General features: G+C 41.5%; 1 protein-coding gene and 2 long non-coding RNA genes across 7 annotated transcripts; 2 read left to right on the top strand and 1 right to left on the bottom strand.

Moving 5' to 3' along the window:
• The first annotated feature begins 362 nt into the window (after positions 1-362).
• Positions 363-15,081, top strand: LOC144204147 (uncharacterized). The gene is made up of 3 exons (XR_013327835.1): positions 363-572; positions 11,322-11,382; positions 14,975-15,081. It is a non-coding gene; the product is annotated as an uncharacterized LOC144204147 (long non-coding RNA).
• frmpd4 (FERM and PDZ domain containing 4) lies at positions 496-24,033 on the bottom strand. 5 transcript variants are annotated; one of them, XM_077727944.1, is made up of 17 exons: positions 23,707-24,033; positions 12,427-12,546; positions 9,498-9,649; positions 9,251-9,353; positions 8,562-8,607; positions 8,313-8,417; positions 7,739-7,846; positions 7,538-7,669; positions 6,850-6,969; positions 6,618-6,754; positions 6,326-6,452; positions 6,144-6,233; positions 5,844-6,026; positions 5,640-5,769; positions 4,625-5,566; positions 2,784-3,878; positions 496-2,162 (listed from the first exon to the last, which is right to left on the bottom strand). In XM_077727944.1, exons 1-17 carry the CDS (start codon positions 23,748-23,750, stop codon positions 1,105-1,107), a joined length of 4,692 nt encoding a protein of 1,563 aa, XP_077584070.1. In that variant the 5' UTR covers positions 23,751-24,033; the 3' UTR covers positions 496-1,104. The 5 variants fall into 5 exon arrangements, with proteins under 5 accessions (XP_077584070.1, XP_077584071.1, XP_077584072.1 ...); XM_077727945.1 differs by lacking the exon at positions 23,707-24,033 and adding an exon at positions 20,053-20,492 and having other exon boundaries at positions 497-2,162; XM_077727948.1 differs by having other exon boundaries at positions 2,020-2,167; positions 23,707-24,032.
• LOC144204146 (uncharacterized) lies at positions 19,364-25,517 on the top strand. Its single transcript, XR_013327834.1, has 3 exons — positions 19,364-19,545; positions 22,304-22,355; positions 25,382-25,517. It is a non-coding gene; the product is annotated as an uncharacterized LOC144204146 (long non-coding RNA).
• The last annotated feature ends 1,794 nt before the right edge of the window (positions 25,518-27,311 follow it).

The following is a 27,311-nucleotide window of genomic DNA, read 5'->3' on the forward strand; positions in this document are numbered from 1 at the left end:
AACTAAAATCACAAAAATATTCTCAAATATTGAGTAACCTTCTGACAGTGTTTAAAAAATAGATTTTCCCTTTTTTTAATTTAAATCTCGTATTTTTAAACCAAAAAAGTAGAAGTCACCAATTTGTTAGTTTAAAAACTGCAAATGCAACTCACCAGATAAAAAGACATGATGTTCGCCAGCCAGAGCTTTTAATTTTAAAGTTACAATCCAGACTGATGGTTGTGAGATGAAAGTAACAGGTGCCCAAATGTCGATATTTAGCCCATCGGTATCACTTCCCCATGGGCGGCGCATCTGCCATTTTTCTTCCTACTTTGGCCTTCCAATGACGAATACAACAATTCATCTCATTATCCAAAAATGGCATCATTTTAAATGCCACTTCATTGCTATCATACAAGTACATTTTTGCCTGCCAAATCATTAAATATTTCATATTTTTCCTTCTCTTTCCTCCAGCCAGACATATTAAAATGATGCTTGACTGCACGCCACCACCATCATCATCATCATCTTCATCATCATCACTAATTCAAAAGACATGGCCAGCACTCAAGCCCGAAGAAACGGTAAAAACATGAATTATTTTACGTAATTATGAAATGACACGTGCAAATTAAGCCATCCGCATTCTCACAACTCGTGTTATTAATATTTAACGCCTGGGGAATAAGTTCTCGTATAAAAAAGCGCGTTGGTTAAGTGGGAAATAAAAATGCAAACATTGCAAGCTTGTCAGATTTAAAATTTTTAATCATATCCACCAAAAAAAATGACAGGGAAGTGTACGTCATCATCCGTAAAATGGAAAAAAAAGTGCATTATTTTAACCTGCTTCGTTTCCTATGCAACTGTACATCATATTTCTTCCATATATTTAATATTTACGTTTTTTAAAAAACAATATACTTTAAGATTCCTTCATTCTAACCAATATATCATTGAAATAGTTCTTATTTACTATTAAATACTCAAGTGGAGGTCCATCATCTTTAAAATCCCGTGATTCACTGTGTAATAAAATATATAGTGTACACAAGGCATTTTAATATTTTTCTAGCAGTTCACATTGGTTACACCCATTTTATGGCTTTTAAAACTTTATTCGTAGCACGCCGTTGTCAATAAACGCACTAATCCATCAATGGCGGCGGATACGTCAACCGAGTCTTGCGTCAACGTCTTCACGCTAGGGTCTTCGGGGGTGCCGGCTAACGACGCCTCGGCCGATTCCAGCAGACGTGCGTAGTTGACCGCCACCCGGTCGGCTTGGGCTAGCACGCCGCGGCGTTCCGAATCCTCGCCAAGGCTTTCCGCTAGCGACATGCAAGCTTGCGCTAGGCAACACAACGTATGGAAACTGTGAGTTAACGTTAGAAGAAGTTCTTCCGGACTCCCGTATTCCGCCGCCATCTGAGCACAGGCGCCGCTAAGCGCTTTAGCCTGCGCCACCAGGAGTTCGCGGGTTTCCGCTTTGGCGTGGTATTGAACCCGAGTCCCGCGCTGGCTGCCCCGTAACAAGGTCGCTAATTCTAACGCGTCAGTCCGCGCTAGCGCAAAGCCGCTACGAAGACTGTAGGTTTTTCCCTTCATGGAATTGACGCACGCTAACCGCGCTTCTAGGCTTTGTTCGGGTTCGCCGTCGGATGGTTCGCCGCGGTGGCGTTCTGTTGACGTCTTTTGTCTCCAGAGGAAGCAGCAAGCCGGTCTCCGGCACCTCCAAGCGCCCGTTTCTAACCACGCAGATGTCGGGTTGAAGGAGAGGGAATTTCGCGATGATGTTTTGGGGAGGGTTTTGGCGTAGAGTATGCGCCGGGTTTTGAGGCCACGCCGCGATTCGGATTTCTGGGCGCCGTCCTTCCCTGCAAATGTCGCTTTGGTCCGTTCGATTAATGCCTCGAAGCTGGTAGAGGCCGGTAGGACAGAGCTCCAGTTCCTCCCGTGTGTTGGAACCCTTCGTGGCTTTCCTTTGACAGGTGGACGCGAGGATCCGCTTCGGAGGGAAGGCGGGGCTTGGGGGCGGGACTCGGCCCAAGGTGGACCGCTGGGCTCGGTGCAGCTTGTTGATAATGATGGTGATATTACGGTGGTGGCGATACTGGTCTGGTGACAGCACGGTAAGGATGTTTCTTCTTCAGGCGTCCTCTGTTGTGTGCAGGCTACACTAGGGGGAGGAGCAAAAGATAGCCGTTAAGCATTCGCTTGATGCCATTGGATGAAGACGCTTAAATGTGCAATGCTTTTGGTGTCAAGTAGAATTAGATTTGTATCACAAGTAAGAAGGACAGAACAGTGGAAACTGATGTTGCTAGTAGGACATTGTCTGAGGATTGTTTTGAGCATGTAGACAGATTAAAAAAGGAAGTCATGTGAGCGGTACAACCAGATCTAGTTGGTCATCAGGCTGGTACAAATTAGTGAGTTTTAATTTTTTATTTCTGTATTGGCAGCATTGTTTTGCGTTTTTGCAGTTTTGTGCATTTCAACTCTAATTTATGCTCGTATAAGCCGCACCCTTGATTCAGTCATCATTTTTTTTAGCAAAAAATATGGCTTATATGCGAGAAAATACTGTAGGTCTTGTTTTTGTCTCGGGCTTATTAGGTATCACAGGGCTAAGATGCTAATCGTTGTACTGATTCTTTTATGCAATAATTTTGAGGCCATTGTTAGCAAATTGTAAAGGGCGCACAATTATCTTCAGTCTCAGTTTCATAGAATATATATTCATGTATTCATTGAGGTTTGTGAGGGAGTGGCATGTCATGACTTAGTTTTACCTGTGGTTTCTTTAATCTTGGACAGGCGCTGACCACCTTCCCGGCTACTTCCGAACCCGGAGTCGGAACCGGTCGCCGCCGGACTCTTCCGTAGTGTCGCCGCTTCTTTACTTTGCCCCGAGAGAACGTAGACTTTCTCCTCTGGGGCGTAACTCAACCCCTTCAGGGACGACTCGGACAGAAGATGTGGGTTGTCCGCCACACACAGGGGCGAGTCCATGGGGGTGACGCAGCTACTGCTACCCGTTCCGCATCCGGCGTCTATGGAGGAACACTGGGAACTTTGTAGGGAATGACCTTCACTCTGCAAGGACGACATACGTTTGCTCAAGTGGTATTCGTAGATCCTGGTCACATCCTGTTCCGAGGACGCCGCCCCAACTCGTGGCTCGCCCTCCCTCCAAGGCTCGGTAACTTCCGTCCCTTTGGAAGGAGAACGGAGTTGGTTTCGTTCCTCCGAATCGCTTCCCTTGACCGCCAATCGGTCTACGTGGGCTGCCTGTGATTCGTTGATGTATTCCGGGGCAAGAACCTCGTCTGTTTTGTTAGCCGACGCTCTGTGCGGCCATTTTTGATGGCGTTCCTTAAGGGAGGTTCGTCCCAGATCCAGTTGATTGACGTAGTAGGAATCTCTGACTGTGAAAGTGTTGTATCTCCCCACTATATGGGGAGGTTCTTCTTTGGCTTGCTCTTGGTTTGAAGTCGTTGGTTGACCCGGAATGGGGTTCTCCGACTCCCCAGGTTTGGATTTGCGTTTGCTCATGAGCGAGTCAACGTGTAGCTTTGTGAAATACTCGCTGACTGATTTGATTTCCATCGTCTCTGGCTCCATCTCGCCGCCGTCCGAGTGGAATAGTCGCGAAGAGGCAGCGGTGGCCTTGGATTTGAGATCTTCGTCTCGTGTATTTGTGGCTCCTTCTGATTTGTCCTCAGTCGTGGCGTGGTAACTTTCCGCCGCCGCCAATTGCATCCTCAAGTGATGGTCGGAGTGTCTCTGAATGGACGCCAACTCGGAACTTTCCGTCATCTCCGAGGAGTTGGTCTCGTTGCCGGAATCGGACGACTCGGGGCTGAATGCTCTGGATATTTCGACACCTGTGTGCCAAACAAAGACAAAATCCTCATCAGCGCCTTCATTTTTTTTTTTTGGAGGCAGCCAGAAAACAATCGGATGAATGAAAAGGAAAGAATGTAGTCGAGTGGCTTTGATAGACTTTTTGACTTTGTGTAAGATAAAAACTGGCAAAGGCAAGTTGAATCTTTGTCATTTACAAATGAATGAATGACATCTAAAATCTGCTGACGATATGCTGACAAATCAGACTGGATTTATGCAGTTTTTATAACAGTTTTTGGAGGATGACGTATTTTGGTCTATGGATGAACTGGTGTACTGCCAGATCAAAGACACGGCCTTAAACGGTACTGTAATATATATATCTAAAAACATGGGGGTTCTGGTTAGAAGGGGGTCATGCCTTGGAGTCAATGGCATTTGCAACAAATCTGCACTCAAAGACCCCTCAAAGACCATTCAAAAACCCCTCAAAGACCATTCAAAGACCCCTCAAAGACTAATCCAAGACCCCTCAAAGACCATTCAAAGACCCCTTCAAAGACCAATCCAAGACACCAAAGTCAAACCTCTAAACAAAAAAATACTAGAATGTATGGTAATGAATATGAACTCTTATGAAGAAATGAATGAAGAAACTAAGACAAATGCAACTAGAAAACAAAATGGGCTTTATTGGTAAAAATGAAGAACATGAAATGAAAAGTGAATGAAAGGAAATACTTGTGATGTTAATGAATGAACGTTACAATAGCAAAAGGGGAACCTGTGCTGTTCTCAGATTGCGCCGGTTCCTCGGATGCAGCCAAGGCCTCCAAGGCCTGCAAAGTGCTGACCACAGCCTGGTCCAGGGGCTCCCCCTGATTCTGTCCACCATGAGCCGGCACCCTGTCGATCATGGACACGGGGACGTCGTCCCGGCCCCCGGCTTCCCGCTGCTCCTCCTCGTCCGAACTGTCCCTGAAGCCAGGAGGGGGCGCCGCGATGGCCAGGTTGAGCGAGTGTAGGAGTACATCACTATCCTCCTCGTCTTCGCACTCTGGCGGGGGCGGGAGGGAGGTTAGATCGATGATGTCATCACTAGACCCCGAGAGGGAGAACAAGGCGGGTTTGTCCAGGTCGCCAAGCACCAGGTCCTCCTCACAGCTGACGTCGTCTTCGTCTTCCGCGTCGTCCGTGGTCTCAGCATAGCAAATATCGTGTAGTAATGGCTCCTCAAACATCTTGGCAGAGTACTGATACACCTCGCCGTCTTCCAGGGCGTCCATCATCCCATACTCCTCCTCCAGGCGCCTGTAGGCGGGGCTGTGATTGTCCACAATCTCCGAACTGTCGTCCATCAGTCTTTGGTAACCCAGATTTTGCGGGTTGACCGTATCCAAAGGAGGATCTCCAAATATGAAAGACACCTTAGCGTTCCCACAGGGTTCTTGGCTTTTGGTCCGTGGGACGTTGAGGTACGTCTGGGTGGGCGGAACCCTACAGAACTCCGCCCTTTCTGCTAGACGTATGGAGTGTTGAGCTTGATGGATCTCAGGCATGTAGGACAACTGGCCTTCGCATCTACCGCCACGGTCCAGGTACTCGCACTCCTGCTGGGAAAAATCCTGGCTACACCGTTGATTGTTTCTGTCTTCAAATCCCTTGATGGGGGTGCTATAAGTGCACTCGATGGCCCGGTATGTCGGCTTGATCCGTGTGGCGTGGCCTGGGAAGAAGAAGACAAGTAGAAACAACCAGTTTTTGGACCGCATTGAGTTTTCCATGGTAGATAGACGCACTTGTGTCTGAAGAGTCGGTCTTAGCCATGTTGAAGATAGAACGCCGAGAGTCTACCAGCAATCTGTAGTACCCGGCGGTCAGACAGGCCAGATTCATGGCGTCCACGCACTCCATTAGAAGAGTAATGGGCTGCAAAACAAGGAAGATTGGCAAACAGAACTAACAAGACAGAACTCAACTGACTTTTTGGCAAAGACGCTAACCTTAACATCCAGAACATGGAGCTCCACTCGAACTTTGTTATCTTCCTCTGCGTACATCTCAATGCGATTGACATGGCTGAAATCCGCCAGAAGCGCCACCAAGTTGGTTTTGGTGTTAATCACATGACTGATGCCATATTTAGGTCCAACCAGCAAAGTCACTTCAGTGTGCTTCTCGCCTTGCTGCAAAAAGAAGTGCAAAAGTCCAATGCCTTGCTTCTGACCAATGTTCCCTCTTATTTTTGCGCGCCATATGATTGCAATTGCTTCGAGGGAACATTGCTCACAACTACCACTTACAATAAGCGTAGACTTGAACACCCGACCACCGTAAAGCCTCAAATCGCTGAGATACTTCAGATAATGGACCTTAGCCTGCAAAGCCGTCAACTGCAACACAATCAAAACATGGTGCTTTCTGAGAAACTATCGTATGCTTTCACAGTAAGATCAGCCAAACAATTTGGTCTACAATTCTTTACCTTTTTACCCGGTGGAACCAAATTCTGGTTGCTTTTGAGAATGTGACTGAGGGCTTTTTTGATGTTCTTCTCTTTCATGCTGGACAGCACGGCGGGGGGCAGGAACAAGGCCAGCCCCCACTCTTTCCTGCGGATATACAATTCACGGAAGGTCAATCCATCGTGGGGGAGGAGCATGGCGTGGTACGTAATGCCGATATCTGGGTTATTAACTCATTGGTGGTCTTCTTTTAACACTTGAAAAAAAATGGCCTTAGTTTCCATTAAACTAATCATTATATGTTGTACTTACTCGATATATTTAAGGGACACTTTCTGGGACTGTTTGGTATTGAGAGTTAGGATGTACATCTGTAGGGCGGCCAGACGGAGTGCCGTATCGTATTTCAACTCCGACCCAAATCGTTCCAGTACCACATCGTTACAGCTCTTTGGAAAAGAGGACAGTGGGTTATGTTACCCATTGAGCATAGCTTAACGTACGTCTAATTATCCACAATATTAATGGATCTATCAGTACTCACCTGAACGTAGAGATACTCAAAAGCCGTGGCGTCTCTCCTAAGCAGCTCTAATGGGTCTTTTGGGACGAAGGTGATGCGGAAAAAACACTTCATCTTATGCGAACCTGGCCTCTTTGTCACCTTTGATAAAAAGTAACACATAAATGTTAAAGGCAAATCCTCTCAACGGTTTTTCAAAATAAGATAACGGTTTTCTCGCTGGTCTTTTGGTCGCCGGTCAAATGTACTTAGATATTTAAACAGTCCTTAGATATTAAACACTACTTAGATATTTAACAGGACTTAGATATTAAACAGTACTTAGATGTTAAACAGTACTTAGATATTAAACACTACTTAGATATTAAACAGTACTTAGATATTAAACGGTACTTAGATATTAAACAGTACGTAGATATTAAACAGTACTTGGATATTAAACAGTACTTGGATATTAAACAGTATTTAGATATTAAACAGTTCTTACATATTAAACAGTACTTAGATATTAAACACTACTTGGATATTAAAGACTACTTAGATATTAAACTATCTCTCTTAGATATTGAACATTACTTAGATATTAAACTCTCATGAATATAATTTTGAGAGCTGGCTTCAACAGTAAACTCTTAAAAAGTAAAATACTGGAATAGCAACTTTCCGTAATGTAGCAAAATGAGTTGTTGAACAAGGTACGCCGTCTTACCTGAGTTAGCATCTCTTGCTCGTGCAGTAGCATGAGCTTGCTGGCCGATCCTTCAGCTCGATGTTCCAGAATTAGGGAGAAGTGTTCAATACTCTTGATAGATAGCTTCTCTTGCAGTGTTAAGATCACATCCTTTTCAACCAGAAATGACCATTCAGATTCAGGTTTGAATCCATCAGATTTCATCCTGATCCAACTTACCTTAATTGACGTGTTGCTGTCAAACTTAAACGATTTGGTTTGACCATTTTCCAGGTAGACCTTGAGAACATTTGGCATAAAAAGAAGCGAGTTGTCCTTCACAGTTTCCTGTGAAAACAAGAAACTCATCAGAACATAAACAGATTCTGTTTAAAGATGGTCTTTGCAAGATGGTTACTTAACGATAAAAGCCTGCGAATAAATACCCTGGCTATTTATCATTTTCAAGCTCCAGTCAAAGGATAATGAGGTGGCTTTGTACAATCGGAACACGCCATTTAAAGTCTTGGCCAGGCAATTAGCGGATTTTTCTGTTTACACTCGGATATACAGTGGTGCAAAATATAGATTATTCTTGCTACACTTTCCCCGAATGATAAACGTTCTTTTTAGTGCACTGTATAGTCATTACTTCACCCAACTGGTCCATTTATTTAGTCTTAATGGTTAATGTAGGCCAGCCATCTTCTATTTGCAGTTTCTCAGCTAAAGGCCTTCCGAATCAAGGCTATAGAATTCCCATTCTTTTAAAACTACTGATTTAAAATGGATCAGAAAGAAAAGCTGGACTTACGGGAACCTGGCCATTGATGATGACTTCTTCGGCAAAGCGCACTTTGACGGGATTGGTCCTTAACTTGGCCTTTTTGGCTGCGCTGATGAACGCCGACTTGGGCGACTTTGAAAGAGAAAAGAATAGTTTTTGTAGGACTTTTGGCACTTTGGAACGACAGTTGAAACTAAATCTTATTGAAAATGGATGCTTTTTAGTAAGGTAACAACTCCAATTGCCATCAAGTCTTTGGCAAAGCAAGACACTCACCGGGTAGGGCTGGACAACCGTCAACAATATGGACTCCTTGCAGCTCCTGTAAAAGAAAACATTTATGGATGAAAATCCTTATCCTTTGAAGGAGAAGTTATTTTAAAGATTCCATGATTTGACTTCCCTTTTGGTCCCTTTTGGTCGCCTATTTTTTGGTTGCGGGTCAAATGTACTTAGATATTAAAGAGTACTTAGATATTAAAGAGTACTTTGATATTAAAGAGTACTTAGATATTAAACAGTACTTAGATATTAAAGAGTACTTAGATATTAAAGAGTACTTAGATATTAAAGAGTACTTAGATATTAAACAGTACTTAGATATTAAAGAGTACTTATATATTAAACAGTACTTAGATTTTAAACAGTACCTAGATATTAAACAGTACTTAGATATTAAACTCTCTCTCTTAGATATTAAACTCTCTGATGAATATAATTTTGAGAGTTGGTTTCAACATTAAACTATCTGTCACCAAAAGACCGGCGACCAAACGTCCGAGCACCCCTGGATTCCAGCTAAGTCGACTTCTAAAGTCTCCAAATCCCCCAATATTTAGAATTTGCAGACAATGGTAAAACTGCCAAATCTGGAGGCAACTTCAAGTCTCCAATTTGAATTTGTAGCAGTGTTTGAGGCTTTTGGCGGTCTGCACAGAAAACCATGAGGAAGGTCTTTGTCTTACCTGACCAGGTCAATCACCCTCTCCCTGGGCGCCGAACCGACTGGCTCATCATTGATCATGATGATCTCGTCTCCCGGGATGAGCTTCCCTTCCGACGGACCCCCTGTTCATCATACAAATCGCCACCACGTCTCGTCAAAAATGGTCCATCACGGATAGAAGAAGCTAAAGCCGCTACAAGTTGAGCCTTTCTGTCAAATAGCAACTACTCATTACTTTTAAACCAAAAAACACCCTAACAGTTTACCTGGAGTGACCGAACGGACCACCACCGGTTTTTCACTGCCCGCCACGAAGCCAAAACCAAGTACGGGGTCTCGTCTCATCTCCACCTTTCGGGGTGCCGGTGGGACGAACTTGTCTCCATCTAAGCGGACTTCTTCCAGGGAACTGCTGGAGCTGTTTATCAAAAATAAAGGACCAGATTCAGACCCAAAGTCATTCTTACGGAAGCCTTTTCAGCACTGTCATCTCGAAAGCGCCCGCCATGTTGGATAATTAAAGCCCCGGGGCTCGGTAGTCGGTGTATAATTCACATTCATCCTTGACAAATGTGCTATTCTGCTGTAATGACTAACAATTAACCAGTCACGACACAAAGACGCAGCCAGATCAAGAAAAGGGGAGAAAGTGGAACACAATACTTCATAGCTGAGGGCCTACTTGTGTACCGAGATGACTCCTCAAATATTCATCAGTGCCATTAAAACGTGTTTAAAAGCATGCTACAAAGTGTGGACATTGTTCCTAAATAGTATTTTTCTTTGACTTATATTGTTGTTTTCAAGGAAAGTAGGATTTTGCTATTCCGAGTGTTTACCTTCAATTTATTTTGTATCTTTCACTAAGTACAATTTTCTTTTATATTGTTATTCAATATACTTGAATTGGAATAATACTGTTAATGTGCCACCTTAATTTACAAAATCTTGCAACACAAAGATGCATTTTTGGTTCAAATCAGTGGGAATTTGCTACCAGTTCAAATGGTCGTCAATGGGATTTTTAGGCATATTAAAAATTTGGTCATGATATGCATTTAATAATTAATAATCGGACGAAAAGTATGACAAAATTTTCCATGTAACATATTTGATATTGAATCACCCAATGGAAGAAATCTCTGGCCACCTGCTAAACATGGCTTCTTCTTTCCTTCCCATTGTTTAAACAGCCATGTACTACATGATGACCCCTAATTAGTACACCCAAGAACAGCCAGCATCGCTCCGTGACAAACGATTCTCTTCCAAAAAAGATTGTCCTTTAATGTTGTCCATTTTATTTCAAAACGAGCAAATCAATTTCCATTTTCCAAAAGACCGCCACCCGTGTTTATCCGTCACGGTTGCTCATAACTGCTTCTTACTTTGTTCACCGTCTTGGCAAACAATGACTCATGCTCCTTTGTTTTTGTCTCCAATCTTATAATCCATTTTTCCATACTTAAGAACAATGTTCTTCTGCCAAAAGTCTGCATTTACGCGATTCACTCTATTTGCTTACATAATGCAAACATGGCTAACCTGCTCTTGTTTCCTTCATTCATTTTCCCAACCACTTATTCACCCTGAATCTTTGGCCAGCCAATCGCAGGACAACCACGCAACATGCAAACTCCACACAATGAAGGTCCAACTGGGTTTCGAACCCTCGACCTCAGAACTGCGAGGCAGACGCGCAATCATTTTTGTATTTTTTTTTATATATCATGCCTGACTGTAATTATAATTTTCCCCCCAAAGTTGGAGTGTGCCTTATAATCAGGTGTGCCTTATCTATGAATTCTATTTAGGCTTAAATGCTGCAGCATAGTACTTTTATTATACTACCCAAGTAATGTACTCAAGACGCACATTTTTAAAACCCATACATAAAGCAATGACACCATAATTCTATCCTTTAATATCTAAAACTACAATTCCAAGGTTGAATGATAAAGAACAAATGATAAACGCAGTAAACTTACTTATTGATCGAGCCCCCCCATGATACACTATACCCTGAAAACCAAAAAATCCAGTGCTAATATTAATTATTATTATTAATTTTTTGATTTTTGTTTTGGCAGGCCACTCCCACATCCCAGGACAAATTTCAACAGTTGGAGTTTACAAGATGGCAACGTAAAGGTAAGTAATGACCCATTCAAGTTTTCACATTCCATTGTACTATCATTTTAATTCATATTTTTAAAGTATCCCTTTGTGCTATGGCACACTTTTGCCTTAAATATTAAAAGAACTAAAAATGTAATAACAATAAGTGGGTTACTGGACATTTAAAGCAAATTTAGAAGCATCTTTTCCCCATTAATACAATCAACCTTATATCTTTAGTTGACAAATTTTCCAACCAATCAAAACCACTCTACCATTTACTAAAAATGCCACATCCTTACATTCATTTCACCAAGGCCACATTATTTAACATTCCTCCATTGGGAACACTTCCCAGAGCGCATCTCGCCCCGTTAATATTAAACGACCTCCGCTTTAAGGAACTGGCGTTCCGGGCACGCTACGAGCCGCCAACGTTTGATTATTCACGAGTCTGCCGCAAACGTTGACGAACCAAGTCTGACGGGAGCCGATCTGCCTGGCGCAGATGCACTCTGTGACTGCGTCCGGCGCGTTCACGTCTTATATAACGCCTCTCCGCGTCATGCACGCCCGCCGGCCGGTCGGTTGGACGGACGGACTCTAACCCACGGGTGACTGAGTTTTTCCAACCTCCCCTTTGCCGCATCATGATAACACACAGCAATTGAAAGCAAATAAACTTGAGAAAAGCGCCTGCTATAGAGTATAATATCAATTATATAGAAACTCCTTTACCTGAGGGTCAATTAAGACGCAATCCTCCCTGGAAAAAGCCAGTTTTGGGTGATTTTTTTAAGAAAAACGGGGTAAAAAGTCCATTCTTAAGACGGCGTGCAGACTGTAAGTGGGTGTGCGAGAGGCAGATTGTGGTGTGCGGGGTAAAGAGAAAGAAGAGAACGAGAGAGAAAAAGAGAGAGAGAGAGAGAGCACAGCAGGGTAGAGAAAGGCGAATCAGTATTCCGAATGCACAGATGGAGACGGCGTGGAGGCAGTGACGCTGCTGAAATAATCATAGCTTTGCCAAGTGCTTGGGAAACACGGGAGGATTGGAAGGAGCTTCTTTAAAACACTCACTTCATGTAGCAGTCACGCCCCTCTCTAGTGCTGCTGCCTATGTCCCATCCGTTGGGGGGTCCCTGAGAGGTGCTCCATGTCCCTGAAGGGGGCAGCCAGCCTGGTGACTTGGTCCTGTGGCTGCAAGGTCACAGAAAATGAGTCGGTCAAGGATGGGTCAAGACATTTTGGTTAATAATATGCAGAGAAAAATGGGGGATTGTGGAGAACAGGGTGCTGGATGTGGAGGAGATGTCGCTTCTGATATGAAAGTCAATGTGGAGTTGAATTGGATAACTTTATTCATCCCGTATTGGGGAAATTTCGTTGTCGCAGTAGCAAGAGGGTGAGAATACAGACACAGAAAAAGACATTTTAGACATAAATAGAAAGTTAATAAGTCAGTTAATAAATAAATACATGAATAGGTATATAAATAAATAAGCGTGTTGCTGAAATATATATGTATACATACACACATATATATATATACATACACATACATATATATATATATAAGCATATATACATACACACACATATATAAGCACATATATACATACACACGTATATATAGGCACATATATGCATTCATATACATGTATACATATAGATATACATATATACATACATATATATATATATATATATATATATATATATATATATATATATATATATATATATATATATATATATATATATATATATATATATATATATATATATATATATATATATATATACATATATATATATACATACACACCTATATAAGCACATATACATGCATATACATATATATAAGCACATATGTACATACACATACAAATATATATAAGCACATATATACATACACATACATATATATAAGCACATATGTACATACACATACAAATATATATAAGCACATATATACATACACATTCAATTCAATTTCCTTATTGACGCTTTTCCAATGCAGTCAATGCATTTCCTCCAATACATTTCCTTCCCATTTCTCTTTTTCCAACGTTAATAACACCCCAAAATCCCTACTTTGAATTGGATCAAAGACCTTTTCTCCGCCCTTTGTCTCGCGGCGTTGCCTCCGAAAGCGCCGCCACAAAGTCATGTGGCTTCAAAGACCCGCCTTCCACGTAACAAGCGCTCTTTACATCCATTATTCACACAACCTCCCTCCAACATTTATTCCCTTCACTAAACGCTTCTCCGGTTATTGCAGCGGCCACAATAGGTCACGCACGGCGCCACGCCATCCGCACGGGCGCGTACGCTAATGCGGCCCGCTGGCGTTGACGCACGTGCCCGCGTGGAGGTGAATAACGGCAAACACGGGCGGGCGTCGCTAGTTCACGCCAGGTCGCGTGTTCTTTTTGCGCGGGAGCGTGTTTGCGGCGTACGCGCCTTTCCGGATGCGTGGCTTTATTTGACACACGCCGCATTTGCCCGGGTTTATATTTAGAACACATTTCCCGCAGCCCAAATGATGTGCGCAAGCTGTCGCCGCGCCAAAAGGGAGCTCGCTTCGTTTTTTGGCGTCCATGTTTTCACATTTTCGGTATAAGAAGAATACGTGGGCGCTGTCCAGCAACTGTCGTTAAGCGGAAAACGAAAAACATCTCAATTGTGATGGGGGGATCCCAGTGGAAAGAATTTGGGTTGTTTGACCCGGAGAGTGCATTGTTATTATTATTTTTTAACCCTTAAAGAGTGCATGTTTAACTCAAGTAGATGTCCAATCCATTAAGACTAGAAAGGACAAATTAATGTTCACTAATTGATTAATTCCTCACATTGTGGACTTCCTCTGTGTGGCTCCAGTTTTTTTAACTAGGTCTACAATGTCTTCTGTGTCTGTCTTGCTACTGTAACCAAGAAATTTCCTGAATACGGGTTAAAATAAAATTCTAATCTACTCTAGTCTAATCTAATCTAAAATATCTAATCTAATGGATTGGACGTCTAATACATGACGATAATCATCCCTAATTAAACAAATAGAAGGACTATTGTTACCAATGCAATTAATTAAATACAAAAAATTCAAAAATCCACTTGACAGTGTCCTGAATTCCCGTTTTTGTAGTTTATCAGTGTTTTTGACTGAAAAAAAAATAGCTGTCATTGTTAGTAGGGTCATATTTTTCTATTTGTTTACACATTATTTTCTCCATTGCTTTAAGAAATGACATATTTTCATGGCTTTTCCTTCTATGATGCAGACCACTTATTTCCCCAACCGCCTCATTGGACAATTTCCATTAAAATAACATCATCCAATGGTATCTTCAATAACTTATTGGCCGCCAATTGACGTGGATATACATCCAATGCCCATAACCATAACCCACACACTCCCATCTCTGAATATTTCTGGATAAATAAGTTAATAATAATAACTCCAAGTTACAGCAAATGGCTTGAAACAATACTTACATCTCCAGAAGCCACGCCCCCCATTTTTTTCTCCCAAATGACAAACAGTCCCTTTAAATCCATTTCCCGAACCTCTCGTGATCTTTGATATTTTATGTCTTTTCCTGAGCACTTTTCCGTCGTGTTACAGGACTGGAAATAACGTTCAACCCTCCGGGCGGACGGTGAAAACGATCCCCCGCCGGCCGCCATGAATAAATGATGGCGGCACCGTCGCGTCAAAACCAAGCATTCAAACGGATGGTGAGTACACTATGCTGCAAAATTCAAGATACCCAAGGGTCGCTTTACGGGGAATTGAACCGTGGTTGACGGTGTTCGGCGTCCAATCCGTGGAGACGGGGATTGGACGCATGTCTTTTGAGTTGCGCTGGCGAGGGATCACTTTTCAGGCCTTCATAAAATGTGCATGTCCAACGTGATCCTTGCTTTATGGCCGTGGTTGTTCCTTCACTTTTCTTTTCATCTCGTTTGAATTGCACGAAGGCTCGGAGCCGTGTTATGAAACGGCGGACGCGTAATCCCGTGCTTCTGCATGCTGACCATGCATTATGGAAAAGCCTCGTGATAACAATGTGCATTCCCATGCCTTTCAATCAGGAACATTGACTAGATTGATTAAGTGTTGCTATAGGGACAAATGTGTTAAAGGGGCGGGATGGGGGACAAATATGGCCCGACGTATCATATTGTGTGGCCCGGGAAAGTAAATGATGAGTGCCGACTTTCTGTTTTAGGATTAATTAATTATTTAAAATTAAGAGTATAGATGTATATTAAATTTTCTGATTTTCCCCCTTTTAAATTAATAATTGTCATTTTTAATCATTTTTTCTGTGTTTTTCGTTCAAAAATCATTTAGTGAAATCTAAAAATATATTTTAAAAAAGGTAAAATAAACATTGTTTTAGATCTATAAAAAACTGAATATTCAAGGCTTTTAATACAGTTATTTTAATCCATTTATTAAAAAAATAATCTAAATATTATATCTAAAATGGACTAACTTCAACCAATCATGGCTGCAGTTATACAATTTAGTGTTCAATCAGCTATCTTAGCCTGCACCTTTTCTGAATGTGGGAGGAAACCGGAGCACCCGGAGAAAACCCACGCAAGCCCGGGGAAAACAAGTAAACTGTAGCACCCAGTGAAAACTCACACAAGCCCAGTGAAGAACAAGGAAACTGGAGCACCCAGAGAAAACCCACACATGCCCAGCGAAGAAGAAGGAAACTGGAGCACCCGGAGAAAACCCATTTTAAAAAGGCTGAAGATTTTAAAGTCCAAAACCGCTCACAACAAGTGACTACGTACTTTTTTGAAGATTTTGGACCCCCACTCGGTCCAAAATCGTGACGGATTTCCACCCCCGTAATGAGCCATCGGAAACCCACACACGGCACCCCCCCTAAACCCAACTCGTCCTCGTCACACAGCTGTTATCTTTTGCATTCAAAGCGACGCAGCCCGAGCAGACCCCTTTAATGCGATTCCGTTTGCGGCGGAAAAGACGGAAGATGAGAGGTGCACCTCCCGCAAAGAGGCCCGCGGAAAAGCCGCTCAGACGGAGAGGAAGCGCCAAGATTAAAAGCTTTATTCCTCTCAAAAAAGCAAAGACATCTTTTCTTTATTTTTCCCTGCGCCCTCCCACATACTTTTTTTATGCATCCGATTAGCTGGTAGCTAATCGGGATGAGAGTTTGTTAGGTCAAAAGTCACTCTGGTAGGTCTTATGATGTATTCTTTGTCATTTCCAGAAGGGGGCGTTAGCACATTTACCCATTAAATGGGTGTTCATTTTCTAATCGAATAATAATTTCATTAGAATTAAATAGTGCTTGATTTTATAGGACAAATATTCACTATTTGGTTCGTGTATAATTTATGTTATTTACTGTTATGTTATGGTAAAATAATTAAATAAAATAGAAAACACACCCAAATAAATATATTAGCTTTTCTCCTTCTTTTTGAAAAATATAAATATGGAAAAATACATTAAAATGTTTTTTTTCACCCCCAAAAAATTATAAATAGAATATTTTGGCTCACAAAATATATTTATCACAATTTTTTATCCATGTTTTTGGGATGTGGAAGGAAGCCGGAGTACCCGAAGAAAACCCACACAAGAACCCTCAATCTCAGAACTGCAAAAAGGATGCTTTAACTTAATTTAAATCATTTTTAAATGTTAATACTCACAGAAAATACACACATCGATACTACACTTTGATTTTGAAATGGGGACCTTTAAATTATCATTCCGTGGGCCTCAATTGGCCCCCGGGCCTTATGTTTGAGTTAAAAATTTGTTGATTTATAGTGGAAACGCCCTCAAAACGACCACGTGACACTCACACGAGCGTATTCCCGCTAAGTAACATCGAGTTCACGAAAAAGCCGCCGGTGTTTTGCTACTTTAGCACATTGAATGCTGTGTTTGTCTTTTATTAGCGCGGCTATTGTTGCCACGGGCAACCAGGGGCATATTCAGCCTCTCTTTGTATGGAAAGAGCTTGTGTGTGTGTCTATGTGTGTGAGTGTGTGTTTTTTTTTGCTAGCTAATCTCCTCTGGGTAGGAATAAAAGTGCATCTGGGAAGCATCCCACCCACGACGATCCCCGGATATTTAACTGCGCGAGTAAGCGACCCTCCCTCCCGAGAAGTCGAGAAGAAATGAAAATCAAGGGCGAATTCATAAATGACAACATGTCAAAGTGATTAATCATACACTGAATGTTAGGTTTACCATTGCTTTCATATTAAAGCATATTACTAGAAATGTGCTAGTTTCTTATCTACTCCATCTGACAACATACCAAAAAAACATAGTAAAAGACCTATCATTTTCATAAAAAGTCATTCAAATGCACTGACAACCAATTCAGGGTAGTTGGCCTGGATAGGCTCCAGCACCTCCGCCCAAAACCCTGTGTAAAAATAATCAAAACGTAAAACCAATCAACAAATCTTCAAACTTGTACACTTTATAAAATGTCTATTCACTCTGCAACAACCTTAAACGTATGACTTTCTAGTCTTTGGCGGCCATGACAGACTCCAAATAATGTTTATTTTTTTCCTCCAAGATGGCGCCGGCACGCGGAAGCCAGTGGGAGTAGCTCTGTCCACTCTTATTTGTTTTTCATGTTTTTACAACCCCTCTATCTGTTTTTAAATGACATTTTAATATTTCTTAATACATTCCTTTACTTACTTGACTTTGTACTTTATACTTTTTACTTGAATAATGAGTGATGAGTATGTTAATACTTGAGTCCTTTTTTTCTCTTTATATTTCATATGTACTCTTAACGGATGCACTTTTTTATACGTATCCTATCTTGTAGCTGACCACGCCCATCTGTCACATTTTTAAAGTCAATATGGCCCCCCCCGGTCCTAAAAATTTGCCCACCCCTGGTCTAGTACATTGATCCACATACTTATAGACTTCCTTTATGTGGCTCCAGTTTTTTTAACTAGCTCTACAATGTCTTGTGTGTCTTATATCTGTCTTTCTACTGCAACCAAGAACAATTTCCCTCATACAAATTCTAATCTAATCTAATCTAATCTAATCCCAGTAACATCCCCCTTGACCTCATCCCTCAGCCAGCTGGCCTCCTCCTCCGAGATTGGTCTTTCCACGTCAGAGCACTCTCACCCAACGTGCCAACCAATCAAAACGCATCTACGCCGGCCATTTACAGGCCACGTGCACGTGCGGGAAAAAAAACACACGCTTGAGCGCGTTTTAACGATCTGGCAACCCAGACTCCATTCCTATTACGCAACTAGAGCAACCAGGCACGTCATTCTAGTGATTTAGAATGAAATAGGCCCCCGATTTGTAGAAAAAAAGATATAAAATAATGCAAGGATTGAAGAGGGAGAGCAGGAATAAATGCCGACATGTCGTATTAAATGCTCCATCAACCTGAGCTCAACGGCTTTACCGCCGCCGCTGACTTAAATTCGAGTTGGCAGCTCATGAGGGAGGAAAAACAAAACCCTAAAAATGGCGGCGAGGATTTGATCAAGTCCGCAGTGACGTGGGAGACTCGTCACCGACGAGAAATACACGTAAAGAGGAAAATGGGGGCAGGACGCGATGAGGGGACGTCATTGGCTAGATTCAGCGTCTTTAGTTGAAATGTGCTATGGGACACTTTTTGTATTGGGATTCTTTATTTGGGGGTTTTGGAAGAAAACGTGGGAACAAACCATTTTTGACCTAAAACTTGATAAAGCCTCTGTTTTTTTTTTATAAATCTTTGACTTTTTGTATTAGAATTTAAAGTCATTGGAATAAAAAAGGGGATTTTTTGGGGTATTTTTAGAGAGCAAGGTTTTGAGTTAAATTTGTGTTTGAAGAAAACAGATTCAAACTAAAAAATACAAACAAAAATGTAAACACAATGTTTAGAAATCCATGAAAATTCAAGGAATATGGAAATCATAATAGAAATATACTTTTATGAACTCAATAGAGTAGATTTACATTGGTTAATAAAATGTAACAAAAAATAGGCAAAAATGGATGGAAAAATTAAGACCAAAAATGTCATATTCCCCCTGGATGTATTTAATAATTCATTAATTTTTAACACAGGTTGCTCTTGGCAGGGTGCCGGAGCCTATCCCAGCTGACTTACAAGGCAGACTACAACTTGGACTGGTCGCCATTCAGGGGTAGGTACAAATACTCTAAATATCCCCCCAAAAATTATTATTTAACCCCTCGGATACCAATACATTCCCAAACAAGTAAATCCAGCATTTCTAATACCTCCCAATAATGAATTGACCACGACAACCAACTTAAACACGGCGTCCATTCCCCGGCAAACCAACTCTGACGTCAAATATGACTTTGACGCAAACTACTGCTCATGTTCAAGGGAGGCTTGGCCACCCGGAAAATGAACAAACGCCGTTTGGCCTTAACTCATTGGCCGCCGCCATCCTTCCAAATAAACCTCCCAACCTCATTTCATTCCATACTGCGCAAAACATCACATCTTCAAATCCACCTAAAACTGCCAAACACTAACTTAAACGTCACCGTAGTCTCCCGCATCTTATTTACGACTTCCCCACCTTCATCCCACATCCTTCTCCCCATCCCACCTCATTAAAAAAAACGTCCTTAATTCCCTCTTTCCATCCCAAAACGAGATCTGACATTCTCAAACTCACCCCGCCAGCTTTGGCATCTTCACAAAACTGAACACATCCATGCGTGCCGCAGGTCGCAGTCAAGGCGACGAACGTGCCAAACGTTTCACTCGCGACCCATCGTCCAATCTCCGTCTTCGACAGGCCGCCGGAAAATGAATAATTGAAGAAAAATATTTAAAAAATACAAGCGTCGCTTCCGCCAGTCAGGTGGAGAGATTATTCCTGTCGTCCTCGCATCTGCACGGCTGAGCGCTCGCTGTATTTCCCCCCCTTCTCGTCAATCCACTACGGCGTACTGGAAAGGATCTGGCGGCATGTGTGTGTGTGTGTGTGCGAAACGTCCCCCCCCCCGCCGCCGCCGTTCGCATCCTTCAAAGCGTGCCGCCGTTAAGCCACCTTCATTTAATTTCCATCGTGGTGGAATTATGTGTTGGAGCCGAGCTGAAACAACAGCTTTGAAGGGGTTGGGAAAGTGGAGAGATGGAGGGGAGAGAGAGAAAGAGAGAGGGAGAATAGAAAGGAGGGAAAGCTTTAGGGGTAAGGGTAGGGAACTTGTGGCTCCAGAGCCACATGTGGCTCTTTTGATGGCTCTAAGATGAAATATGGAAAGCGAGAGAGACGACACCCGAATGCACCAATAGGAATGTCATGTTGGCACTGTGGCATTGATTTTTTTTGCTTCTGCATTCATTCTTTCATTGATACTCATTGATCTCATTGATATTTGTTGATTAGCAACAGTGTAACATTGCTATCAAAAGTATTTAGATACTTTTTGTACTTTAAAAGTAGTAAAATGATAAAAATAATTGCATATTTTCATATATTTTGACTTTTAAAATTCTTCTGCATCTATTCTCTCATTGATACTCATTAATCTCATTGATATTCATTGATTAGCAACAGCATAACAATGCTATCAAAATAATTCAGAGACTTTTTGTACTTTAAAAGTAGTAAAATGACAAAAAAAATGAGAATATAGTACAGAAAAGTCTCTTATGATTTAAATAGATTTTTTTATGCAATTGTCACATTTTTTTATGTAACGTAACAACCAATATACTGCTAAAAATCCACCCACTATGTGAAAAAACAACAACTGAGAATATAGTACAGAAAAGTCTGTTATGATTTAAACAGAATTTTTGTGCAATTTTTGTTTTTTTGATTAACATAACATTTAACATAACATAACAGCAATATACTGCTAAGAATCCATCCACTATTTAAAAAAAAAAAACTGAGAATATACTACATAAATATCTGTTACATATTCCCTGCCAAGGAATTTTTTCCATTTACTGGCAACCCGTTAAGAGTTGGCATTCTACTTTGTGTCACAGCTCATTGACTCCAATTTAAAGCGTTATTAAGCGAGCCTCCACTGTTTACACGCGCAGCTTTAGGCATTTACCACTTGACGTTGGACTGCATTTTCATTTCGCATTTCTCGCTTATCTCCATAATTCCGTGGACACTTGACTTTCTCATTTGTTTTATCTTTAGATGTCGGCCTTACACTTTAGATTTATTTTAGGCCATTCTAGTTTTCACTCAAAAAAAATGCTAATGCTAAAACAAACTGCCCAAAAAATGATGTCCATTGTAAAGAATGTTACTTTAGTTTTTGTCCAAGCCAAAATCCCAAAAGAAAGGTTAAAAAAAAAAGTCCAAGGGCGCCTTGTTGGGATTTTTTTGTGTGTATTTGATGGTACAAAAAAAATCCAAGAGCTCCAATAGAGCCAAGGGAAGACAGAATGAAGTGATGAGTTCTGATTGGCTTTAAATATAGCAAGTGTCCTTGGGCGCTATTTTTTTGAGACACTCAGCGGATTCCCGGACGCTTGTGTTTGCCCACTCGGGCTCGCCGGCCCGGAGCCAACGTAAGTGGAAGCGAATATTAAGGTCAGTCGGCAGCGTGATCTAAAGGAGAACGTGCATTCGGTCTCTGATCCTGTGCTCCGTCACCCTCCAGTCACTTTGAAATCAGCTGAATGGGGAATACATGGCTACAGAGCTTCCATTTTGGAAAAGCGCATCCTGCTGAAAATACGCAAAAAACAAGGGCAGCAATGTTTATCCTGGCCTCAGACTGGATTTTTGGGGGATTTAAAATGTTCTTACCAAAAAAAATCTAACCATTTAGGTCTACAATGTCTTTTTCTGTGTCTGTATTCTCACCCTTTAGCTACTGTGACAATGACATTTCCCGAAAAAAGTGATCTAATCTAATCTAATGTAATCTAATCTAATTTATTCTTTTCAGGACATCTCTGCCAAAAGTCAGGACACTTCAACTGGTCACCAATTGGTCGCAGGTCAGTCATTTAAACTCTAATTCTGCTTCTAACCCAACATTAGGTCTTACATATTGATTTTTAAAAGATATTCTATCCATCAAAAACCTCAGTTTTAGAACCCAGAGTTTTTCCAAAGAATTACCCAAATAAAACTAAACTCCCTCAAAGGGTTTTTTGAGCTTTGAACCGGTTTCAGTCTGACTCCGTTAGGCCACGCAATCACGCAGAAGACTGCTGACATGGCGGATGTCCAGAGACCGGTCATTGACACCCTTCGCAAGTATGATAATCTTTCCCAAACAAATTGATGGGAAGGTAAAAAAAAAACAAGTGAGCTAAGAAAATGCCCACCGGGATTAATGGCTGTTTTACTGTGACTCACCGTGCACAAAAACAATCTTAGACATTATCTAAAAATGTTGCATTCCTTGTGTCAAGCCACCCTTGAACCAAAGATATGTTTGTCTTGGGCTATGGAGAGAAAAAATCGGACCCACTGTTCTAATGAATGCACATTTGGGAGAATTTCATTAAGGTAAAAAAACATAATGCGAGTAGGATGGCATAAATCGACATTTTTTGAAGTCCAGTGTAAAGTTTTCATTTAACAGTTGATCCACTTTGGCCTTACAAAGTCTACACTAGATTTGGCAATCCATCCAGAAATTCTCAAGCACCCCATGCGTGCTTTTACCAAAAAAAACTGCATTGTCGTGTCATTATATAATTTTTTTCCCCAAGGAATTGCGTCCCATATGAAAGCTAATTTTATTGACCAAAATATTCTTTTAGTCAATTACCCAGCAACCCTCTGACCCAAACCCCATAGAGAATGCAAATTTAAAACATCCTGACCCGAACCCCATTAGAGAATACAAATTTAAAACATCCTGACCTGAACCCCATAAAGAATACAAATTTAAAACCCCTGACCCAAACCCCATAGAAAATGCAAATTTAAAACCTCCTGACCCAAACCCCATAAAGAATGCAAATCTAAAAACATCTTATTCTTTCATAATATTCTATTAATCTACACATAATTCATTTGACTGTCAACCACAGTCATCTCAATTATAACAAACAAATATTTCAAATATCCCACTACGTCTCCTTGCAAAATATCTCACAAAACCTCTTCACCAAAAAATAATCATACAAAATGCACTGATATAAAAACAATGCGCTTCCCTGCACAATTTGCACCGAATGACTAAAACGGTCCCTTTTTACAACTCTTCCATGTTCCACAACAAAAACCCCAGGCTGGAATTTGCAGCCATTCCGTGCCGTAACTTGATCAAGCAAACGCCGCCAGCCGACCTCGTCATATCACGAGACAACAACAACGCCAGGCCGCACTACTCACTGAATGACGGTGAAAATTCCCAGTTCATTATCGTCCGAGTTCATCCTGGCTGACGGCTTCTCGGCGTTCCAGCGCCCCCCTGGCCCTCCCCGGATTCGCCAAAACGGGCCACCCTCTCGCGTCTATTCGCACTTTGGCTTCTCATCCGACGAAGCGTCCGATGGCGTCGAGCATCCCCGTCCGAGTGAACGCCGCCGGGGGGGCGGAGAGTGAGCTTCTGGCTTCGGTTCTAGCTAATGAAATAACATCACATTCCGGGCCAGTGCATCAGAAAACAGAGGGATCAATGGCTAACAGCTGGACGCCGATAGGGCGCCATGCCGGCCCCCCCCGACCGCCTTGATGAGCGCCACGTTGGGGTAAAATTGGCCTCCGCTCCAGTAGGCCGCCGGCGGGGACTGACGCGGTGGACGCCGTTTTTTTTGGGGGGGGGAGTGGGTGTTATTTACACTATTTGCGCACTTGCAGTCTTGCAAATGGCGCGTTGGGCTTTTCAAGATGGCACGTTTTACAGGCAGGAGAGCTTAAAATTAAGCTGAAAACATAATCCAACTCTGTCATTATCTGCTCGCCAACTGTCAACCTTAAACGAGCCAAGCCTAAATCGTATATAAACCAACAAACTAGTTCTTAACCTAAATGCCACAGCATTATTTGATCATTATAAGTCTCCGTTCCAATGGTGGAATATTTCCATATATAAATGGTGATAGAGAGTTTACTGTTGAAACCAGGACTCAAAATTATATTCATGAGAGGGTGTTTAATATCTAAGTACTGTTTAATATCTAAGTACTGTTGAAAACAGTAGATATTTAGATATTAAACTCTCTCTCATAAATATAATTTTGAGAGCTGGTTTCAACAGTACTTGGATATTAAACAGTACTTGGATATTAAACAATACTTAGATATTAAACAGTACTTAGATATTAAACAGTACTTAGATATTAAACAGTACTTGGATATTAAACAATACTTAGATATTAAACAGTACTTTAATATTAAACAGTACTTAAATATTAAACAGTACTTAGATATTAAACAGTACTTAGATATTAAACAGTACTAAGATATTAAACAGAACTTGGATATTAAACTGTACTTAGATATTAAACAGTACTTAGATATAACACGGCAGCATCGCGTGAGCATATGGTCCAAACGTAAAGGAGACCAAAACAGACTACTTTTTTTTTTTCTGGGAGCAAAATCCAGCACGGCAAAGCGGCCAATCACAGAGCGCGCCCGCTGCGCCGGATCGCCACGTGCCTTGAGGCCACGACACGCCGCGTCAGTGGCCTGCTTTTCCATGACACACGGGTCACGGCGTTTGAAGGAAGAACGCAGGCTGTGTGCGCTTGCTCGCGCCAAACTTTGGGCCAATGCTACATGACTAAGATGCATATTCAAATATCACGTTATCAGGCAGCCATGGAGATAATGAGACCCGATTTTAACCTTTTAACGGGTACTCATTGCCTGCCATAGGCGTCCTATCCCTTTACAATGTCCATTTGGCCCTTAAAGTCAAAAAGGATTGAACGTCTTTATGAATCTGTATAGGGTCACAGGGGGTGCTGGAGCCTGTACAACCAAGCTACAACTGTATTTAGTTGTGTATTCATTTTACTTTGCTTTAATTAATATTCTGTCTATCTTGTCTGTTTCTTAGTCTGCCCGACGACTGACCGGCAACCAATCTAAAGTATCACCCGCTCTTGGCCCCGGATTCTGCTAGGATGGGCTCCAGCACCCCACAACACTGACAAGAAAACTGCTATTGAAAATTCAGTTCCTGAACAAAAAAAGGTAAGGAAATATTATCTTTATTTATTTTGTCCCCTAACATCATATGAGTCCAAAAATGTACTGTTGCTAACATGCTAGAGCTTCTTCTATTTTATAAAACTTAAAATACTATACTATATATACTATACTTTACTATAAAAAAATATCATGTGATGTCAATTAGGTTATGTTCTTCATTACGAAAACAATTGACCAACCAAAACTGCAATTAATTCCAATTATAGAGCCCCACAAATTGTTTTTAAATGAAAAGAATATAAACAGCCCAAAAAAATAACATTTCTCCATTTTATTCCACAATGCCCAGCAAGTACCAGATGTGCTCATTTGCATAAAACAACCCGATTGGCTCCCTGCTTATAGAACGAAATACTTTTCCTCCCAAGCAAAATATGCCAAGATAGGTCATTTATCCAGCTTAATTAGTCATTCCGGAAGGCCCATTTTTACCAATTCATCCATCGTCCATGTCAATAGACGCAAAAAAAAGAGACACGCCCACTCCACAACCCCCCCCCCCCCCCCCCCCCCAAATGAACGCTCCATCCGTAGACAGGAAGCAAAGAGAGCAATGGGTCAATGAGATGACGGGATATCACATTCCTCAAATCAATGTCAACACGGCTGCTGCATAAGCCCCGCCCCCTCCGGGCTGATGCCCCCTGGGAAGATAGGATTCACAGCATTCAGCCATTAGCTGTAATGTGGGAGAGAGGAGTGAAAAAAAAGGGGGAAAAAAATCAATGCGTCCGTGTAAAGCTCGCCAAGGTCATGGCGTCGGCGGGCCAATTTAAATGTCGCGACGTTTGACGTGTCCCTGGTTCATTATTTGTTGGAAAATATGAAGGATAATTGATGGATTTGGTTGATCTAAGGTAAGGGGTCGGGAACCTTTTTTGACAGAGAGAGAGTCATAAACATTTCATATTTTTTAATGTTATTTATTGGGGTCCATTTTTAGATTTGAATGGTGGAAATACATGAAAATGTGATTTTTTTTAGTCATTTCATAATTCTTAAAGTACAAATGTCTCGGAGTGTTATGCATTTGCTAATAAATCCGTATTAGGGATATTATACATTAATTGAAAAAGCGAATTATGATTGAATAGGTGGTAGAAGTAGTGTCACAGTTTCTATAATTTACCTCACAGGTTAGTGGAGAGCCATATGCGCCCTTGGAAAGAGCCAAATGTGGCTCCTGAGCCATAGGTTCCCAAACCCCATGATTTAGATAAATGTAGATGTATTTTGCGGACTGGATTTTGTGCTAAAGTACATATTGCATTTTTGCAAGTAATTAGTGGATGATTAATTTAGTGGTTATATACAAGTATTCATAGTTAATAAATATAAAAACAGAGGAATCTATAAACTCAATAAGAAATTAATTGATGAAGCAAAAATGGGTAACAATAATAAATGAATTAGTGAAGCATATTGACAATAAATAAGAATAATATTGACCATGGTAACAAAACACAATCTGACTATCATACCTCTGTGTGTCCATCTTGTTTTCCAGAATGGCGCTTTCGTCCTTGGCCTCGCCATTGTCGTCGTCCATGTCTGCGAACAACCGCGGCAACTGCACAAGAAGGTAACCAAGGGCTCGGTCTTGATGGGAATCGGGGAAGGGAGGGAGAGTAATTTAGGTTCGGTGTCAGCCTCCTTGAAACATTGATAGCCAGGAGTCAATTCTATCAACGGCGAGATGATATGCCCCCCCAAAAAAACCCGAAAAATCAATAGTTTGTGGAGGAGCTGAGTGGAAATGCAAGATGGCGTGTTAT

The sequence above is a fragment of the Stigmatopora nigra genome, chromosome 11, assembly GCF_051989575.1.
Source record: "Stigmatopora nigra isolate UIUO_SnigA chromosome 11, RoL_Snig_1.1, whole genome shotgun sequence".
In the NCBI taxonomy this organism is placed as follows: domain Eukaryota; kingdom Metazoa; phylum Chordata; class Actinopteri; order Syngnathiformes; family Syngnathidae; genus Stigmatopora; species Stigmatopora nigra.

Excerpts from the sequence above, each read along its gene's own strand:
- frmpd4 (XM_077727944.1), bottom strand. The coding sequence starts at position 23,750 with ATGAACTCGGACGATAATGAACTGGGAATTTTCACCGTCATTCA. Across the intron at positions 6,234-6,325 it reads TGGTTCCACCGGGTAAAAAG|TTGACGGCTTTGCAGGCTAA; the intron begins GTAAAGAATTGT and ends ATTGTGTTGCAG. Across the intron at positions 3,879-4,624 it reads GCAATCTGAGAACAGCACAG|GTGTCGAAATATCCAGAGCA; the intron begins GTTCCCCTTTTG and ends TTTGGCACACAG.